The sequence below is a fragment of the Copidosoma floridanum genome, unplaced genomic scaffold (assembly GCF_036245765.1).
Source record: "Copidosoma floridanum isolate Cflo_tuat_1 unplaced genomic scaffold, Cflo_Japanese_pri ptg000013l, whole genome shotgun sequence".
NCBI classification, from domain to species: domain Eukaryota; kingdom Metazoa; phylum Arthropoda; class Insecta; order Hymenoptera; family Encyrtidae; genus Copidosoma; species Copidosoma floridanum.
This window is the reverse complement of record NW_028321890.1, coordinates 29,368,897-29,390,343: the sequence shown is the minus strand read 5'-3', so window position 1 is coordinate 29,390,343 and position 21,447 is coordinate 29,368,897. Positions and strand designations below refer to the sequence as shown.

At 34.8% G+C, this 21,447-nt stretch overlaps 2 protein-coding genes across 6 annotated transcripts in view; both read left to right on the top strand.

The window, feature by feature from the left end:
• pnut (septin 7-like protein pnut) overlaps window positions 1–11,834 on the top strand; it is a 51,020-nt gene extending 39,186 nt beyond the window's left edge. For 2 of the 3 annotated variants that reach the window (XM_089591700.1, XM_089591699.1), the window contains exons 4-10: window positions 1,463–1,670; window positions 2,194–2,446; window positions 2,995–3,184; window positions 3,377–3,542; window positions 4,709–4,844; window positions 4,920–5,083; window positions 7,175–9,030. In XM_089591700.1, the coding sequence (XP_089447826.1) occupies window positions 1,463–1,670; window positions 2,194–2,446; window positions 2,995–3,184; window positions 3,377–3,542; window positions 4,709–4,844; window positions 4,920–5,083; window positions 7,175–7,337 (1,280 nt within the window). In that variant the 3' untranslated portion in view covers window positions 7,338–9,030. Of the gene's footprint in view, window positions 1–1,462; window positions 1,671–2,193; window positions 2,447–2,994; window positions 3,185–3,376; window positions 3,543–4,708; window positions 4,845–4,919; window positions 5,084–7,174; window positions 9,031–10,469 lie in introns of those variants that run through there. The other variant, XM_014354822.2, reaches the window with a different exon arrangement.
• Window positions 11,835–17,612: 5,778 nt separating this feature from the next.
• Hmgs (hydroxymethylglutaryl-CoA synthase) lies at window positions 17,613–20,815 on the top strand. Of its 3 annotated transcripts, none has more exons than XM_089591203.1 (2): window positions 17,613–17,684; window positions 18,552–20,815. In XM_089591203.1, the coding sequence occupies exon 2, from the start codon at window positions 18,585–18,587 to the stop codon at window positions 19,956–19,958; it is 1,374 nt and encodes a 457-aa protein (XP_089447329.1). In that variant the 5' UTR covers window positions 17,613–17,684; window positions 18,552–18,584; the 3' UTR covers window positions 19,959–20,815. The 3 variants fall into 3 exon arrangements, with proteins under 3 accessions (XP_089447329.1, XP_089447328.1, XP_089447327.1); XM_089591202.1 differs by lacking the exon at window positions 17,613–17,684 and adding an exon at window positions 17,693–18,430; XM_089591201.1 differs by lacking the exon at window positions 17,613–17,684 and adding an exon at window positions 17,693–18,466.
• Window positions 20,816–21,447: the final 632 nt, after the last annotated feature.

Genomic DNA, 21,447 nt, shown 5'->3' with positions numbered 1-21,447 from the left:
ACAACTCCCGATGCTGATTCATGGAGCGCGAATGCCCCGAGACCGTATACATTGCTAATACCGCATTGTGTGCGCTTGTTTCTCTTCCGCGTCACTGAACCATCGGCAAATAATTTTATTGCAACCTTTTTTTTTTTTTTTTTTCACGTCTAACTATGCAACTTTTTACTTACTCGCGGTGCCATTATTGACCATCGACGCTGACGTAAACTTCTGTAAGTACGGAAATAAATTAAAAATGTACAAGAAACAAAGAAATTTTTACGTATCAAAGCACAAAAGCGCAAACAGACGCGTGCCTATTGTTACGCCGACACTCGTCATTTTTATTTGTTTACAGCTCGAGGGAAGTAAAAGATAACTTATACCGTATGCAATACAAAGTCCCGAGTGGACTCGATTCCAAAAGCGAGAGACATTTGGAAACGCGAGTGTCGTTTTATTAATAGCCTCTCTCTCTCTCTCTCTTTTCATCTGCCGCGCGCTGGCGCATACTTATTAAGTATATCGTATGCGCCACACTTACTCCAGTTTGGTAATAAATATCATCGAGGGACTGCAATGAGTATTTTTACAACACGAATGAGCGCAACAAAAATAATCCGTCGTGTAATACTAATGCATCACGTACGTATATATATATATGTATATGGGTAACCCGAGTGTCGATTTAACATTTTTTACAATACCCTTTCTCTGTCCGTTGTGCATAGCGCAGTGGTGGGACTCTTGATTAGCCATCGAGATTATATTATATTTTTGTATTTCCCAACGAGCTCGTTTGTCTTGAAATCAATCCCGTATTAGATACCTTCGGTTTAGCCGTCCAGTGTATATCAAATCAATCCCTGTCTACGTTTAATGGCCACCTTTGAGCTAACGATTACGACAGACATAAGCTAAACCAAATTGGATATACCTATCCGGACAATGAGTTCAGCTTCTGGCTTTTAGTTTCATTTACTTGTACGTTGACGATCATCTCAAGTTTTTACTTTGTAAATTGAGATTAATTTTTTTTTTTTTTTTTTTTTTTTCTGAGAGTCATACCTATACTTCACCATACAATGGCGTATAATGTGTTTTACTTAAATTTAAAGAAAATAAAAAAAGACTCGTGGATTTTTCTCCGTAGGATACATTTCTTACAAAAAAATCAACCACCTATATTTTATCATCCACGAGAGCCCCCCCAAATAAATAACTCTTATTCAAATCACGTATACCTACTCGTACGAGTGTGTGTCACGTGAAATCTTATCTCTATGAGGAAAAAAGCGTCCTTTCTCTCGCAATCCATCGCAATCCCTGACTCAAAAAGAAGAAAAAAAAGCAAAGATTTCCCTGAAAAACCTGCGCCTACAAGCTGGTGCGGGAAAAAGATATAAGATAAGAGAGAGAAAAAAAAATGGAACAAATAAAAAAATGTATACGTATAAAAGTGGCGTGAATGTGTCCTCAGGCGAGTCGGGGCTCGGTAAATCCACGATGATAAATTCGCTCTTCCTGACGGACATCTACGGCGCCGAGAACCCGGGCCCGAGTCTAAGGATGAAGAAGACCGTCGCCGTGGAGACCAGCAAAGTCGTGCTCAAGGAGAACGGGGTCAACCTCACCCTCACGATCGTCGACACCCCCGGCTTCGGCGACGCCGTCAACAACAGCAACTGGTCAGTATACACAATCCTTTTTTTTCCAGTGAAACTCGATTACATCTATACATACGGAGCAAAGGGAGGACATTAATCAATCGTCCACAACATTCTTCCACCCTCCCCCGTTCCTGCCAGAATCCCTCTGAATGGGAGATGCTCGACACTAACCGTAAGGGGGACAGAGTATATAATTACACTGTATAGGTACGCCAGACCGGGCCAATTATAAAACCCAAAGTACAATTGTACTCGTAGGAGTTTTTGGAGCAAGCAGGCGACGCCCTAATTTGCCGCAGTGTCGGTGAAACGCGTTTCCCCAAAAATAGCTCCGCTGAAACTAGAATGGATATTTCGGTCCCTCGATTCAATTGAGAAAACCCTCATCCAACAATAACCTGGTAATTTCATCTGAGAAGAGTAAAATATATAGTTTGTAGTAGTGCATTTGGTCCTTCCACCTGTAGGGAAAGCTCGTCACAACTTGTGTGTATAAGTCGGTACACAAAGTACACAAAGCTTTTTTTTTGTTGTTGAATAGCTGGCAGCCGGTGATCGAGTACATCGAGAGCAAGTACGAGGAGTTTCTGAACGCGGAGTCGCGGGTGGTGAGGCGCGCCATATCCGACAACCGCGTCCATTGTTGCCTGTACTTCGTGGCCCCCTCCGGACACGGGCTCAAGCCCCTCGACGTCGAATTCATGCAACGGCTCCACGACAAGGTCAACATCATACCCGTCATCGCCAAAGCCGACACCATGACACCCGATGAGTGCGTCTATTTCAAAAAACAAGTGCGTTAATACTTTATTACCATCATTACCATTACCATTGTCATGTGTCTGATTGTTTTTTTTTTTTTTTTTTTTTTTTCGTTGAGTGCTTATATATCATTATAAGCTTAGCTGCACGCAGAGTATGTTTAATTGGTCAAGAGAGTGTAATATTGTACTATACTGATCAAGAACATGTAATATATGAAGTTTAATTTCCTTGTTGAAGTACGTGCATTAAACTCTTTTATAAGAAATTGAGTGTACACTTTGGATCGTGAAATTAGAATAGAAAAATCTTATAACAAAAAAATGAAAAATAAATTTAAATAACAATGAACGTTGTAAGGGAACTTTTTGCTCAGCTGATCAATGTAAATGTACAGTTTTTAACATCAATTGTTATACCTCCTTTCTACCTTGAGCCCAATGAATATGTCATTTGTATTTTTCACCTCTTTTATTTTTATAGCATAAAAAACCATACATACCCGGCGTACAAATCAATTTGCACGCGATACCGTAGACACGGAGCATAATGCGTTTCTCCCGCCTTTGGTTTCTTCCAGATACTGAACGAAATAGCACAGCACAAAATAAAAATCTACGAGTTCCCGGACGCCGAGGACGAGGAGGAGAATAAATTGCACAAACCCCTGAGGGACCGAGTTCCCTTCGCCATCGTCGGTGCGAACACGGTCATTGAGTATGACGGCAAGAAGGTCCGTGGCAGAAAGTACCCTTGGGGAGTGGTGGAAGGTACGTACCGTTTTCTTTTCATTTTTCTTCTCCTCTCGACGCTACACGCTCACTTTACCGTGGATCAGCCGATTCGGCAAGCCACGAGCTATGATTTGTGCAGTGGCTGTCGTTGCATCGAAATCTTCGAAGGTTTTGGGTGATAGGAAAAACTAGGGGAACAAATGATGACGAAATTCTTTTGTTTTGCAGTTGAAAACCTGGAACACAACGATTTCATCGCTCTGAGGAACATGATCATCCGAACGCACCTGCAAGACTTGAAGGACGTGACGAACAACGTGCACTACGAGAACTTCCGGTGTCGCACTTTGGCTGGTCTAAGCGTCGACGGCAAACCCACAAGGGTATCCAATAAGTGAGTAACCGCTGAACGAATAAACTCTTTAGATGGATAATACGTATATGAATACAGACCACTGCATCCTCGTGCACATCAATTAGTGCGAAATAGCTGTACATGTCACTCTTTCACTTTTTAATATCACGATTAACTAGAGTGAAATCATATATTTTACTGTTAGCTAGTTAGTCACGTTTAATCGAATATGTTTTATGGTCGAATTAAATTTTAATTCCGTCATTATCAACAGTAGGGATGATCACGCATCATTATCAATATTGATTTATTTAAATGTGTGTGTACTTTCTTTTTCCTTTTTCTTTCTTTTTTTTCACAACGACACAATTGGTAAGAAGACAGGAGAACAAAAAAAAAGCTTGTGCATGCAAACTGATCAAAATGTTGAAAGAGAACAAATTTGTTTGTTTAGCCTATATATTTAGATGTTGTTTTCTTTTTTTGAAAGACTACGTTTTTTTACTAGATGTCAAAGTGTTGCTAAATAATGAAATACGATTAATAGAATTCTAATAAATATTTCACGTTGGTCAGTTTGTGCCCTCCTGGAGTGATGAACAGTTTCATGATGGTATGGTAAGTTTATTTAAGGCTAAAATCCTGTAATACAGTTTTGTGTGCACAAGTCTTATACATAGATATATATATGAAAATCTTGATTTTATTTTACATGTAATACTACTAGACCAGTTGTACGTAGTTTATAGGGACTCCCAATAGCCAATATTTTAGTGAAATTCACGATATTCGCAAACAATTATTTTTTCTTATTTTTAGTTGCATTCATTCATGTTTAGAATTTGCACGATACATATATCATCATCCCAGCTTTATTTATCGTAAAAGATCGTTTTTAAAGCATAAAAAAATCATGCTGTAGAAGGCACGAAAAACATTAAATTTCATTGCAAAAATTTGCAGTTTGCTCATTGTTTTTTTTTACACACCATATACATAGATTTTATTATTAATTTGAATAAGTCTTGATTTTAGGCTACCGTTATTTTTCAGTTTTATGTTATTGCACTATTTTTTCACGGCTTATTAGAAATCATCCAAACCTCGAAACATCAAATCACTATTTATAAGTGTATCCAGTAACACTAAAGTTTATTGGCCGACCGCAGTAGTAATATTATAAACGATTATTATTATTTTTAAAGGAACCCATTGGCGCAGTTGGAGGAAGAAAAAAGAGAGCACGAGAACAAAATGAAAAAAATGGAAGCCGAAATGGAGCAAGTCTTTGAAATGAAAGTACGCGAGAAGAAGCAAAAACTCAAAGAATTGGAAACCGACGTAAGTATTTGATGGTGAACTGTACGATTAGAATTTGAAAAATTGTACTAAAAGGAGTAAAACTTTGTATAATAGCTCCAAAAGAGGCATGACCAAATGCGACGTTCTTTGGAGCAGCAATCAAAGGAGGTTGACGAAAAGAGGCGAGCATTTGAGTCAGAAAGATCAGCTTGGGAGCAGCAGGCTGGCGTCAGTATTGAAGATTTGCGACGAAAAAGTCTCGAGGCTAATTCAAAAGAGTGAGTACATACTTTTAAATAACCTCTAGTTTAGAGATGCAGTTCCTTTTTACTATTTTACCACTCTTTTTGATCTTTACTTCATAATCTTGCAGGCCAAGATTTTATGTATCTGATAAAAGTAACTGCAAAAATGTTTACCTCTTATAATTTACATTTCTATAGTTTATCTTCCTTCGTTTGTTTTCTTCGTAGTACTTTAGTTAACCCTTCATTATTGCCTTTAATAGAAATGAGGTGTAGACTGTGTTATGATTAGAGGAAATTACTAATAATTATTAGATGAATTAGAGCACAATTGCCATTGTAGAGATTAGTTATAGGTGACATCGAAAAAACACGACTAATTACATGTTATTTATTTATGCAATCACTGCTTCTGCTTAGTTTAATTTATCATGTTGTCAATTGCTTGATAGTTTAACGCTTATGTTTTACGCTTCACTGCAATTAGGTTCATCATTTTTTTTTTACTTTGCGCTAATCGCGTCTCGTTCTATTTTCAACTTTACAATCATCCATCATTTCATGACCATTCTAATTTGAACACTAGTATTTTTATCAGTTTACAGAATAATTAACAAACGTGTGATTTATAAAGCTGTTGTTGTATTTAAACGCATGTAATAATTGATTATTGTTCGTTTTTGAATGCGCCTTTGCCGAATGATTTCTCTTTATTTAAGTAATTTTAAGTCATAGCTATATACTTTTTATTGAATGCATAAATATAAAAGTAATTTTAACGGCAAGGCTTCACTTCTGCGATATACTGATGAAATCAGTTAGTTTCTTGTAACATTATATTAAGCTTTGGCTTAAATTCGGCAATCTTTAATTTAATAACAAAAAAATACATAATGCATTTAAGTTTTTTTAACAATCCCAAATCTCTGAATAAGTATATATTATATTCTTACATAAATATGATGAGGTGTGCCTGAAACTAACTAGTTCAGAACGTGTCCTAACAATTTGCATAAAAAGTAATTGTGTCTGCTCTCGTGTGATTTTTAGTTGAGTTTATTTCTCAACCATATTCTGCGCCTGGTTGTTGCTTATGTAGAAATCATAATGGTTATTCTTAAACAGTTAGTTTAATTTTCATTGTAAAACCTTTTTTTTTTAATACTGTGTATCCGTGCTAAATGTCTTTTTTTTTGTTTTTTTTTCTTAGCTACACACTTCCTATTACTTATATAAATAGTACGCGTCTCTTCGTAAATTGAAAAAATAATAATTTTAATACATTATCCCTACACACGTCACACCAAATACATTTTTCATTCTGCTCTTATGTATTTACCACTATGCTCAGTTGTTCATGTTCTTTTCAGTAACGTAACTGATCTTTGAACCTCACCAACTGTATGTTGTACAAATAAAACCTCACGAGCTGTAACAAGTTAACTGTTTTGCTTTAAAATATTCTGAGTATAGTTATTATTGCATTGCTATGTACAACATATCAATTCATTATTCAAGTTGACTTGATTTATATTTTACGCTTTTTTTTATATTCTTGTACTCGTACAATGTATTTTTTTACTATTTTTTCTTAGCCATGTTAAATTGTATCAAAGTGCCTTCTTTAAAAATAAAAAATAATATGCTTCACCTCCGTAAACTTTATTTTAATCCAACTTCTAATTATTTACTAACGTTCTTAACATTTTCACAATAGATAATGTCCTCGTATGTATATTATTACAAAATCAAAAGTTTATAAGAATTTAAAAATCAGTTTGATACACAAGAGATGAATGAAAGTGCCAAACTCGTGAAAACTCATCGCAAAAGTGAAGCCTCGCAAAACCGGTTGTAATAAAGCTTGAAAATTGTCTCGAACGTTTGTATATACATGTTGAATGAGCCTACCTACTTATATGGTATTGTCTTGTCGTGATTCCGAGACTGCGGCATAACGCTTGCAACCTTTTGTTATTATAATTATTACTTTTGAATGTTTTCTTTTTTACCTTATTATTTCCACTGCTCTATATTTGTTGTGTGTTACCAAAAGAAAAAAAAAAAAAAAAATCGAAAACAATGTAACAATCAAAGCAATGTCCGCGTGTCCCTGATCTCTAGGACGGGATCGGTGTCGTCCGATGGCTCCGGTGGTACTTTGCGCGGCGCTCGCGGCATAGGTAGTCTACTGCGCCGGCACACCAGTTTCAAATCGCCGCAGGAGAACCCCATGCCGATACAACACCTTGTCATACAGCATCCCGAGCATCCTCAGTATAATTGATGATAAAAACAACAAAACATTGTCAAAATTTCTTTACTACCATACCATCTTAATACATTCGTTCTCTTTTATTATTATTATTACTATCGTGTTGGCTCTCTGTTTGGAAAATTATTAGTTGAAAGCAGCTTTTTGGGTGTGCGAGCTTTTTTCTTTTTTTTCAATGATGCAAATGCTAAATTGCATTTACATGTATTCTTAGAGTGTAATACATTTTTATAGTATTTTTTGTAGTTTATTACCAATAAATCGAGACTTTACTCAGCATTCCAAACATAAATTTACAGACTAAATATTAAAATATCTGTTGAAACAATATATTTTACTTGGCTGTTGGTGCGTTCGATGCAATTTTCTGACCAAAGAGCCACTCGCGCAAAGAAAAAAAAAAAAAGACTTTTTGTTTTTCACAGTTGATACCATAAGTTTTATCAGTATTTTTGAGGTTTTGTGAAAATTACATTGTGTCGCAAATAAAATAGCATGGTGTCGCTTTCGCGTGAAAAATGTTTTTTTTTTATTTTTTTTATTTTTATTACTTAACGAACTTAATGTTTTGTAAATTAACGCTCATGTCATGAATAATAACAGTAACAACCAAAAATAACATTTTACATTTATCTTTGTCATTGTACATTTAACGGGATGTGAAAGCTTTACGAAAAGCAGCTGTTGTTTATTTACTATAGTAAAATTAAAATGCTTGAGTTTTTTTTTTTTTCAACTCTTTGACCATTGGGTCATAAACTTTCACATCCCTTAAAGATTTAATTGACTTGTCGTAAGCCACAATTTAATATTATCGCCGCTCATTTTTCTGTAAAATTGTACGCGTTCAACTGCAAAAACTTGCAAACATAATTTTCCATGCGAATCATATCAATCATAAATTGTTTGATAAAATCATTTTTGTGTACGACAAAATTCATTACTTAGAAGCTAAAGGGAAACATAAAAATAATTAGTGAAGATTACAAGAGTCAGAAAAATATTTTGTCATATTTTTTAACACGACGAAGTAGCTTGTAGTCCTGTGGCATAATAACACGTAATAATTATATACACGCAATTAGCTAACAAAGTGAAGAAAAGAATGTGAAAAATTAAGAAAGCGAGAGACACTCGCAAAAATATGTTGTAAGTGACACTTAAATTAGCTCAAGACTTTGATCATAGTTAAGCCTAAATAATAGCGTGAATTTAATCACGTGTTTGTATACGCGTTGCGACTTAACGAGTGAGTTCGTTAGAACGTTCCTAGGATATATAATATACACAAATATTATATTCGTATACCAAGTACTTATAGTTATTATAAAGATTATTGAGCATTTAAAGGTGAAAAACTAAATTCACGCACGAGCACGCGCTGCACATAACGCAATGGAAAAAAAAAAGAAATCTATTGTAAACCCCGAACAAGCTGTCCGTCGGGCTTTATATGAAAAATAAATTTTTTTTTCTTCAAAACCTAATGAATCTCGTAAATAATAAGTCAGCGATGAACCGGCGGACAACTTGATGGAGGTGGAGAAAGAAAAGAACACCACAAAAACGCGCACACACAAAATTAACTATAGCTGTTCGATCACGAGTTATATTGATTGGATAATTACTAGATATCCATGGAAAACCTAATGATTTTTTTTCGCCAAAACAAAATGTATTCAGTGCTTTTCCTACGAAAGGAAAGAAAAAAGAAAAAAAAAAGAAAATAAGAATTAAAACCAAATCCTTACTAACCCAAGTTAATATTTATTTCACGCCCCTGTGTAGCGCTACATCCACCACGAAATCGATTATTACATACGCACATCATATACACTTTCAAAGCTCGTTCATTGATGGTTTTTGTTTCCAGCAGCAGTAATAGCAAAACGAAAAGTTTCAGGCGAGCCGTGTCTAAGACATGGTTCAGGCGTAAACGGTCTTAATTCGACGCTTCAAAGCGATCCTTGCGATGTCGCGAGTGTCTTTGGGAATAACCGAAACTTTTCAGTAAAAAATGTTTCTTACCTGTAACAACGAATTAACGAGAGTTGCTCTGTATACTGACAGCTGGCATGTGGCTTGATGATCGTGACCCGTGAAAGAGATATGTACGTTTTTTTTTTTTTTGTTTTGTTCCAAAGCATGTTTTCACTGTGTCCGTTTCAGCTGTGTTGGCATGTTTTTTTTTTTTTTTTTTCTATACTTTCTTCATTCGCAGTACATTTACGTATTTTTGGTGTTTAACGTCAAATGTTGAGATTTTGTTGAGTCAGCTTGAAGAAATAACACGATTTTAACATTTTATAAATTTTTCTTTCTTCTCTTCGTCGCAAATTTTGTAACGCGTCAATAATCTATGAGAAAATGAGTTTTTTTGCTAACATTGTGATAATGTAATGTATTAAAACACGATAACGTGCAGAAACTGTATATATTAGATTCAATTTGCAACAGCCATCCACTTCTCATGTAAACTCATACTTTGTATTCAGTTGTAACTGCAGTTGTGGTAAAGGTGGGCTTTGTCAGTAGTTAGATTCCTGTAAAATGGACACTATCCTAATATCATTTCATCATGTAAAAAGTTCTAACTTTTCATTTATAATTTTAGCTAAACAAAATCACGCATATGCCTTGTACCCTGCCTTAAAATACCTATCGTCTTTACTCATATTTATTGAGAAAAAAAAAAGATTTTACAATTTTCATTTAATTTTTTATTCTAAAAAATTGCTCACACTCGTATATTGGTCATTTTTTTTATTTTTCTCAAACATTGTATGTCGACAACAATACATCGCTCAAAAGTGATCCCTGCATTGCCGACTAAGCTCAAATAATGAAATTCGCGATATCGAGATGTGCTGCCACCTAAGTAGTTGATGTTTTAAATAATGTTAACTGTTGGAAACACCAAAAGTTTGGTCAATTTCATATACTGGTTTATCATCATCGGGACCTCTCATTTAATGTTATTATAGTCATTTTAATATTCTCTCGAACAAGTACTAAGTACAGTTGCATTGAAAATCTCGTTGGGACGGATAAAGGTCAACGTGCCCTAACGAGATCAGCATTTTTTAGTTAAAAAAAATTTTTTTTCACCCCCGAAATTCACTCCCTAAATTTTTCCTCTTTCAGAACCGTCGACGGTAAGGAAAAGAAGAGCAAGAAGAAAGGCCTGTTCTAAAGCGCCCCTGAACTGCGTAATTCAGCCAAAGATCCAAGAGCGTTCGTGTCGCGTATCACCCGCACATATTATACACGCGCGCGCAAAACAAACAACGCAGCGATACGCATCAAAGTATCACTAAATAAAACGACAGCTGTTATTATTTTTCCCCTTGTTTCGCACGACTAATCCGAGCCTGCCATCCCGAGAGAAGAAAGAGCCTTGACGCGCAAGCACGCAAACACCAATATTATAGACCCATGCGTGCATCAGGTAAGTCTTGAACGGAAATATGTATAAACAATGAACTTATCTATACATGCGTACCGTTGATTTCTCACGTACATTTGAATAATGCAACGCAAACGGGCCTGTTGGCATTGCCTACTTCTGTATACAATATTGCTTCGGTTATCGTTACTCTTCTCCAACGAAACTGTCATTCCGGCTCGAGCGACAAGAGGATCAATAGCTTCAAAGTTTTTATAATAAAACATTTTTTTCCGTTATGACGCTCTTTCGATGTTAGGAAAATTGTAGTATAATAATAATAAAAACAATAAAAACAACCAAGTCTTCTGCACCACAGCGTCGTCCACTTTTTTTTTCGTATGGTATAGCGAGACGCGTAAACGCGATGGTAATCATTGCAAAATGAATACTGTCATTATTATTAATTGCAGCTGTCATTTAGTTTTTTCTTTTTTTTTCCCACCAAGAGAAAAACGACGAAAGTATATGTCTATGATTAAGAGTTACTCAACGATCAAGTGCGAAAATTACTCTGCGATTGCGGCGGTCTCGGTTTTTCTGTAAAAATTATTTTGAAATCATGAAAGTAAATCCTCTGGAAAGGAAATTTTTTCGCGCAAGAACATAAATCATCGATTCATGCAGAAATAATTGAGGTGTAGTATTTATAAACGCGTATGCAGGCGCGTGGACGTATTTTTAATCGACTAAATTAACAGAGCGCAAAAGGATAAACAAAACGAGGAAGGGGTTAAGGGGGGGAGGAATCGTGTCATATACCGAGTCAAGTTGATGTGGTTCTTTGGATGTATATTTATGAAATCATGTTTAAAGTGCGAATGAGAGTGCAAGCGAGCGACTGAACGAGTGCGAGTTTTGCGCGCTGCTCGCAAGAGTTATACGATAACGGTAAAGATGACAAAAGTAAAAGAACGCCGATTAAAAATAGCTTGTGTAGCACTGCGTGTAACCGAGGTGAATGCGTCTTAAGGATGTTTGTTTCGTGGATATAATTATGCAGCTGCGCGGGATTGTTTACTTATCGAAGATTCGTGACTGTACATTTACACGCGCATCAAATCATCAAATTCGTTTTTGTTTGTTTTCTTTTTTTTCTTTTTTTTTTTTTTTTCATGAAGATTACATATTTATACCTTTTTATCGTGACAGTGTCATTAATTTTCATTAAAAAAATATAAACCCCCGACTTCGTCCTTGCACCAGTTTAAATATTAATCATCATTTATTTAATCAATCAAAATGATTTAGTGCTGTCTCATACTTTTTTCCCCCTTTGATGTTTTGAAACAATAAAAAAAATCTTTCCTCGGATCGTATTTTATTCATAAAAATTCCACATTTTAATTATTTTTTTTTCCTTTGACAATTTTTCCCTTCCTCAAGCAAGTTTCGTTAGTATTTTGTTCTGTTGAATGAAATTTAAAAATAGTGCCAAATATCTGGACTTGAGTAAAATAACTATTAGTTACCGGCAGAATCAGTGCCATTGGCTATTTCATTTAGCTTAAAACAAAAATATAATTTAGTGCCTAGAAAAAAAAAAACCAGCCATATGTCTAAAAGTCAATTCGTCTATTCCTCGTGTAAACTGCTAGATGTCGTGTCATTTATTTAACGTATTTTAAAATTTCAAACCAAGCATTCATCCCATGGCAGCAAAAATCATTGCGACAAGGAACCATTTGACGAGCGTACAGTTAGATACGAGCGGTTTAGAGCCATAATTGTCTTTGTTTTTCAATTAATTTGTTTGATTTTTACAATCACACATTTTTCTTCGAGTCACCGTAAGCAGTTTTGAACGAGTGGGGCATTCAAAATCAGAATAGCCTTTACGTATTTTTCAATAAAGTAAAGATAAAACAGCGAAAAAAAGAAAGCTACTCATTAGCATAGGTGACGGAGTTTGGGAAACGATTTTGCATTTCTTTTTCGGCTCATACAGTTGCTGGTAGTATTTGGACAAGCCGGTTTTCGGAATGGCTTTGCGATTTTAAAAATTCTTCAATGAACGTGGCCAAATTTTTCTTTTACTTTCTTTTACGAAACTAATTTTCGATTTGTACGATGTATAAAGTCGAGAGTGGCGTTTCAGCAAATCCACATTAAAAGGAATTGTATACATTATACATACAGAGTGAATTGTGAATATATATGTATAATCGTTAAGTTTAGTTTAAAATGATTTTCGAGTAAACTTTTTATAAGTAGATGTCAATGCTTTTGAATTCAATTCAAAAGTTTTTGCTCTGCTGTAGCATTGAAATTTTCAATTAATACGTGATATCTGTAAGCTGTATAATATGTTTGTCAGTATTTTTTTAATGTTTCTCTTTTATACAAGTGAAAAATGTAACAAATTTATTAATATTTTGTACCTAAATTTTTTACAACTTATTTATAAAAGAGTTTATTATCACAAAAATATATTTTTACATACTTTAATTGATGTTGCCTTAAGCGTATTTTAATTGCAAAAATATCACGAGGCACACAATAATTACGTTTGCTTTAAAACATCCAAAGTAAGTCGAATTTTCAACATCGAAATTGCACTTGCTTTAACGTGTGTAATATTGTTAATTTTTTCTTAAATAACAGTTTTAGTTTAATGATTAGAAAATGTATTTTATATGTCAACTCGAAAAAATAAATCAAGTGAAATACATATTTTTGTTTAACATCATAAATGAACGTTATTATTAAATTTTTAAACTGTACATGACTAAAATGTTTCGATGGATTAAATAAACTATATAACCGTATAAATGATGGCCGAAAAAATTTTCTTTCGTAGCAATTGACGAAAACTTTGAGCATAATTTTTATTGCAGGTTGTTTGCGTATGTTTTTGTAAATGTTAAGTGTGATGTTTATGTATTTATCTGTGAAAAAAAACTTGTGTCCTCGCGTATTATTTTCTGAAATAAGTTTATTCGATGGCTTTTTTTTAAACATGTTTGCCAGAATTTTGTACGCTTGCGATTGAAAAAAAACGTAATTTTAAATTAATCACTACGTAAGACTGGAGATATTATGAAGATACAAAAGAAAAATATATCTAAACAGAGCGAAAAACTAAGCTATTGCTGCTGTATGCTTCTCGGGAATTTGTATAATGAATGAAATTCGATTAATTCTAAGCGTCATACTTATATGAATCACAACTATGTATTTGATAAATTAATTATAAAAATGTATAAAAACCAAATTTTATTGTTTTGTTTGAATGTACCTTTTACTTTTCAGAGCTTTTAAATTACCTACATTTGCACATTTATTTGTTCACATTTTTCCTCAAAAAAAAAAAAAAAAAAAACTCATCCCAATAAAATTGTATAAAATTAACTCTCGTATCACTGAGCACAATATTTGTATGCTGTATGGTATACGTATGAGACTAATTTCTGATCTATCGTTCAAGCAGATCATCCTTCAATTGTTACCGAGAATTAATTTTTTTTTTTTTTTGCTTTATTCACGTGTACTGTGTCGTTGCCACGTAGTATACATGTGTCGCATCGATGGAATGCGAGGATCTTAATAAACGAACGTCTCTTCCCAAGAAAGTTGTCCCGACATTCGCCAGTGCACGTGCACACGTTCAGTTTTTATATACCTATTTACACACACTCACCAGCATACATCGCGTGCGATTTACACTGCTGTTGGCTTGTTCTTTGGATGTTAAAACGTTAGCCCCAGATGCTGTCATGACGTGTGTTCAGTTTTTTTTTTTAAGATTAATTAATTTTCAAGTGCACCAGCGGAGCGTAATGCAACACTATATATAAGTACCATTGATACTTTCAACGAGTGAAAGAACTTTAGAGCCGCCTATACGTATAGCTTAATAATTATTATGCCGATGTACCAAGTTTTCCGAAGTATGGCGCAATGAGTTAATATTTATTGCAAATTTTTTATTCATCAACAAATCCTACGGTGAAAAAGTGAACTGCGACATTATATATATATATATGGCTTTTGGGGCAATGATATTTGTTTACAATGATTTTTCATACTCGTGTAGGTACTTACTCGTGCTCGAAATATTTTTAATTATTCAAATTTGGTGGTGACATTCCTAAAGAAAAATTCAAATTTATCGACCGAGTAAAAGCATTTGTGTTTTTTCGAGCCGGGTCGTTCAAGCAACATGGCGGCGGCCAAAGATCTGCAGAGTATACGCGTCTTTTCTATTGAGTTTGTTACAAGTTTATTGTTATTTTGACGTGTTCTTATATACAATTGTGCATCCAGTGTGATTTTATTGTGTTTATTGTTGAAATCGTGTGTTCCGAGTCATCCGTGCTCTTCTCCACTGACATATTCTCGTAGATGGTGAGGAATTCATGCAGATGCAAACAGAACGAAGAAAAGGTTATAGCAGGCAAAGTCGATTTGCGGTGAGTTTTTTTCGGTTAAGTATTTTGATTATTTGCCATTAATCAAAGACATTTATACTTACTTGTTAAGTGATACATGTATTCGTCTAGAATATTGAGTCATCGTTTAACTCGGGAAAATACACTTACACACGTTAAACATCTCTATTTAGCTTGCGAATATTCAAGAATTAAGCATTGCGATGCTGACTTATTAAGTAGGTACGTACTTGTAGTATGTAAAAAAAGTTTTGATTTTTTTTTGCATCGCGTGTTACAAGCTTCTCAACACAAATTGAGTAATATCCCATCAAAGCAATTATTTCACATTCATAGGTTATAAATGGCAACAGCTGTTTTGCGTGTCAAGTCTCGCCCATCATGTGTCCCACAAGACGTTCAATTGATTTGGGAATTGATAGGAGATAAGAGAAGTGCGCGAGCGACTTTCATTTGTGTGTGTATAACTTTCGATTTGGCTAAATGAAGCAGCAGAGCAGAGACCCGCCGGGTGTGCAGGAACTTTCTTTTTTTACCCATTCATACTTGAACGCTGAGCTGCAAATATTCAAATTTTCAATCCTCATTCGAGCTTCTTTGATTTTTTATATTTTAGGCTTTTAATTTGTTGTTAGTTGTCACATAGATAAGCTCAAATTGGCAAATTACTTGTATGTTTGTGCAGTTGCTAGCAAATTGCTAGCTGCACGCGATTCGAGCCGAACTGATTATTTTCAAACAAGTTAAACCTGTCTTTGACGGCTTACGCACTTCCGACCAATTTAACATTAGCTCTAATTTACAAACGGTTTGCAAAACTTCAAAGCATTCGATTGATACAAGGTCACCGGAACTGAATGCTATTATTTTCCATGTTATTTGAGTCAAGTTGATACGAAGTATCTTAAACGTTGTTGCAAAATATGCTAAAAATAAGTACGTGAATGTATATTAATTGATTGTAGCTTAATTTGTCAAGGGTATCAGATAAATATAAAAATGTTATGCAGGTGATTTTTTTTTTTTTTTTAAATATATTGTACTTATAGGAGCTATATTTATTCTTTTATCATGATATTTGGTGTATTGAGATTTACTATAAAATTCGCAGTAAGAGAAAATGAATGATAATGCTGCTTAACAATATCTTGCTTAAAATTCAATATTTTTAAATTTACAAACGCGAACGTGCCGTGCGCTCAAGAATTTTCATTTTTACTTTCAACTCCATGTTTTGCTTTGTGGGAAAAATTGGCTACTCAATGGTAAAATAAATGTATCCATTTGTCAATGTACGACTCGCATATAGGAAGTTTTTCAAAAAGACATTTTTGGCTCATTTTCACTTTCTTGCTATTGTGCAAACCATATTTAAGTGTGTACAAGCATGTATATACTTTGATGTAAAATTTACTTTGGTTGACAATGGTTGTGTGTATTCACGGGAGCAAGAGTCAGGTCACGCGTCCGTGAACTCATATCTCAATTATTGTTCACGCGTTTCTCTGTATGCAGGTTTTTTAAGTGAAAAAATACACCTAACGTTCTCACGAGTGTTGCGGGGGATATCCTGCATATTTCATGATTGCTTGGTCTTCTATTCTTTTTTTTCAACAAAACATTCTAAACGCAGTTTGGGTTAAAAAAAAAAAAAAAAAAAAAATTATCATCACCAAAGAATTCAGCAAGAAGCATTTAATTTCTTTTACCTTGCAAAAAGCCGATTCACAATTGAGATAGCAATTGTTCGTAAACATTATTCGGAGCGCGTGACAAAATGCTATTTATTTTATTCAGTGTGTTATTGTTCGAAATGTTTGCATGTCACAGATTAAAGATGAATCAAGCTTCTTTTTCATTTCAAAATGTCTTGGAATATTTTACATTTTTTCGTAACCGACGCACGGACCAAATCCTACTTTTTCAACGCTCGAATATCTATCAGATGGAGTGCAAACAGAAAACTTCTTTGTGGCATCGGAAACAAGAAAAACTAAGAATCCATCATACTTACCCAAAGCAAAAACATATAAATTGACAAAGAGGTCACCCGAACTCCCAACAATTGCTTTGCAGTAGAACGTTTCAATAATCTCCAATGATGCAATCCTCGTCTTTCAGCTGTACAGACATAAGTACGCATAATAAACAACCCCCAAAGATCTAAAAGCGGAAAGCTCGTTATCATCGTCAGCCGACTGAAGTCAATGAGAAGGAAAAAAGGCACATGATTGATTGAAATAAAGTGTACTCATAATACAGATTCTTTCGCCGAGAAAGATACACAGGAGGAGGCAAACAACTCGCATCTGTGTTTGTACAAGCCTCGCATGTGTAAATGGCATAATCGAGAGAGAAACTAAGTAAATATAATATAACGCACGCACGTACCCCTGCGTTTATGTATCTGCTCCGAAAAGCCGCAACATAATATAGTAGCAGCCGGTCAACTTTTGCGCCATTCGCGCGTTTATCCTCGACCCGAACGGACGTACAATTTTGCAGTGCGTCCTGCGGCGTGCAGTACGTTCATATATATACACATATACATATATTTATTATACACAGCAGACGAAAGAGAGAGGTTTCCTGTGGTTGGCAGGTGTGTTGTTGCTACTGCTGCTGGTGGAGTTGCAGGTGCGGATTCTTTGCCGCCGAAGGAAGTTAAAAGAAGGCAGCAGCAGGAAGAAAGAAAGAAGAAAGTGAAATTGCCAGAGGCGATTGTTCGCTTGTGTATGTGTATTATACGTATATATGTATGTATACATACCTCACTGCTGTCTCTCACCTAGTGACCGTGATTTTCACTCGGGGAACGCGCGCGCGCTCGCGCGCGTGGTTGTATATATACATACTTATCCTTGTACCATAATACACACTCCGATCCGAGTGTTCTGTCTGCAATACTTATACAGGCCGCTGAGCCGCTTCACGAGTGAGTTTCACTTCTAACCTCAATATAGAGTATAGTGGGCCGTGTGTGTTCCGGCTCGCGCTCTCCGCTGTGTGTATACACGCTCCTTTTCTCTCTTTCTCTCTCTGTCTCTTTGCGCGCTTATATTATACTTACTACCACGTTCGTTCGAAGGAAGAGGAGGAGAGAGGAAGCTAAGGAATTTTTTTTCACCGCAGCTGCAGGATTCGGCAATTTCACCTGATACTTGCGCTCTGCTCCTCTAGCGCTGACAATTACGTAAAGACGAGCGGGATCTCGTTTTATTTCGAATTCCCAGCAGCAGTAGCAGTAGCAGCGCATGCAGGACAATGATGTAACGACGAGCTTTTTATCCAAGTGGATTTACCTAGTGCTTTTTTTTTTTGGTTGATTTAAAAAAAAATTTTTTTTATACCTTTAAATTTAACCAGGGGGTTGTTTTTGGTGTTGAATAGAAAAAATACTAGTCGAGAGAGGAGCGTGCAATCATGTGGCCCAAAGATGTGGGGATCAAAGCCATGGAGCTGTATTTTCCTGCCCAGTATGTGGAGCAGACGGAGCTTGAAGAGTTTGACGGCGTGTCAGCTGGAAAGTACACGATTGGTCTGGGACAGTCGAGGATGGGCTTCTGCAACGACAGAGAAGACATAAATTCTCTGTGCCTTACAGTGGTCCAGAGACTGTTGGACAGATACAGCGTGAAGCCAGAGGATATCGGGAGATTAGAAGTCGGTACAGAGACGATACTGGATAAAAGCAAGTCTGTCAAATCGTGTCTCATGCAATTGTTCGAGCCCTTTGGCAATACGGACCTCGAGGGTATTGACACCACCAATGCCTGCTATGGAGGCACAGCAGCGCTTTTCAATGCTGCATCTTGGATAGAAAGTAGTGCATGGGACGGAAGACTTGCTCTGGTCGTGGCTGCTGACAATGCTGTTTATGCCAGTGGTAGTGCAAGACCTACAGGTGGTGCTGGAGCTATTGCCATGCTTGTTGGTCCAAATGCCCCTCTAGTCTTTGACCGTGGACTCCGTGCGTCCTGCATGAGACACGCCTATGACTTTTACAAGCCAGACTTGCGTTCCGAGTATCCTGTTGTCGATGGAAAACTTTCTATCCAGTGTTACCTCAGTTCCTTGGACACCTGCTACCAAAGGTACTGTGACAAAGCAAAAACAAAGGTCAATCAAGATGTTACCCTAGATTACTTTGATGCTGTCCTTTTCCACTCACCATACTGTAAGCTTGTTCAAAAGTCATTTGCTAGATTGGCATTTGTTGACTTTATAAATTCTTCCAAGAGTAAGTCATTTGAGAATCATGTTGACCTGCAAAAGCATAGTCATAAAGCACTTGAGGACACATACTTTGATAGAGATGTTGAAAAAGCTTTCATGACATCGAGTAAAAATGACTTTGAGCAGAAAACCAAGCCTAGCTTATTTGTAGCTAATCAAGTAGGAAATATGTACACACCATCTGTTTATTCTGGACTTGTTTCACTTCTCATCAACAAACCGCTGGAAGCTTTGGCTGGAAATAGGATTGGAATATTTTCTTATGGTTCTGGTCTTGCTTCCAGTATGTATTCGTTAACGGTAGTAAAAGATATTGGTCAAAAATCGGAATTAAGACAGATGGTAACGAATCTGTCTTACATTAAAAGTGAACTGGAGGCAAGGCAACAAGTACAGCCTAAAGACTACACCAATATTCTAGCCTTAAGAGAAAAAAACTGCCACACTGTACCATTTGAACCCCAGAGTAGTATTGAAAATATGTTTCCAGGAACATATTATCTGGTAAAAGTTGATGAACTGTATAGAAGATTTTATGAAAGAGTACCAAATCTAAAATAGTTATTTATATTTTTTGTTAAAAAGAAAAAACGTTGGTGAAATTTCCTTTCAACAAAGCAATTTATGCAATATCAATTACTTTTAATGAATTTAACAATGTTAATACGTTTTGTAAACTATTGAAGCAGTGCCAAAAGACTGTTGAGTTATTTGCTGATGTAAATAGCTTTATTGAAAATTTTGATTATTTTCAATAACGTTTAGTTTTTTTCTAAAGCAAAACTGTCACATTGAATAAATATATTTCACGTAGAAAATGATAAGTTATTCTCGGTTATGTGATGATACAGCCTAGGTTAATTTCATAATTTCATAAACGTTTTTTCTTATGCATTAGTCAAGTAACTGTTTAGTTGACTGTACATTATGTCGTTTTTTTATCATGAAATATTTTTCAATGAGCCAGTTAGCAAAGAATAAAAATCTTTTATTCTTGTCTGTCAATTTTTGTACACAGAATTTATGCAGCTAAATAGAGTATATATTTCTAGATTAATAAATCTATAACGCATAAAAATAAATTAAACATCTCTAATGTGCCTTTGAGCGTTGATATTAAATAGTTTACAGGCTATCTTGAAGATAAAATTGTTATGACTGTAAATATTTTGTATTGCTGAGGACTCCTTAAAAATTGTGTCTGCCGAAGATTTGACATTTTTTAATGACTGTTATGAAGTTCTTAATCTCAATAATTTTTATAAAGATTTATTACATTATCATAATGTAAAAGATTATTTATAATAAGATCTAATGCATTAAAAATAATTACTAGAAAATGTTTTTCTATCTTTTTTTAACATATGAACAGTAATTATTGTTTTATATTTAAGTTTATTCACGTATTGTTTGATAAAAAAAAAAAAAAAAAAAAAAAAAAGATGAAATATAAAGTATTCAATTGATTTAAATTTAAAGCCTATGTAATCTTTTCCTTTAAATTGTGTGGTGAAGGTTTTACAGAAAATTATTGTTTATAGTTATGAAAAAATTGAAGATTATTTAATAAATAGTATTTCTTGTTATTTTGACTTTACATTTATTTTTTTTCCTTGAATTGCATTTTTGTTATCGAAGTTTAAATTACGATATCTAAGAGTAATAAAATGGGCAATTACTTTGTTTGTAATAAAATGTATTAAAGTGCAGCACTTGAAGTATGTAAGAAATATTTGTGAGTACTTTATTGTACAACAATTAGCTTTCAATACAGTATTGTTAAAAGCCTCTTAAAATGATTTTTATACATAAATAAAGTAACAAGTAACAATTTGGTTTTGTATCAACATCTGTAAGATAATATAGTTATTTAAAATTTTTACAAAATATATGTTTTTTAAATATCCATTATTTGAGATTCTAAGCTTATGTAGCAATAAAACATGAAATTCAAAAATTTTGAGATTTAAATCGTTATCACTAAACATGAAAATTCTGACTACTTAGCAGTCAAAAATAACCACTTTAGTATTGCAAATAAACGAGCACA

Bases quoted from the DNA above. Each gene is read 5' to 3' on its own strand.
- Hmgs (XM_089591203.1), top strand. From the start codon at position 18,585: ATGTGGCCCAAAGATGTGGGGATCAAAGCCATGGAGCTGTATTTTCCT.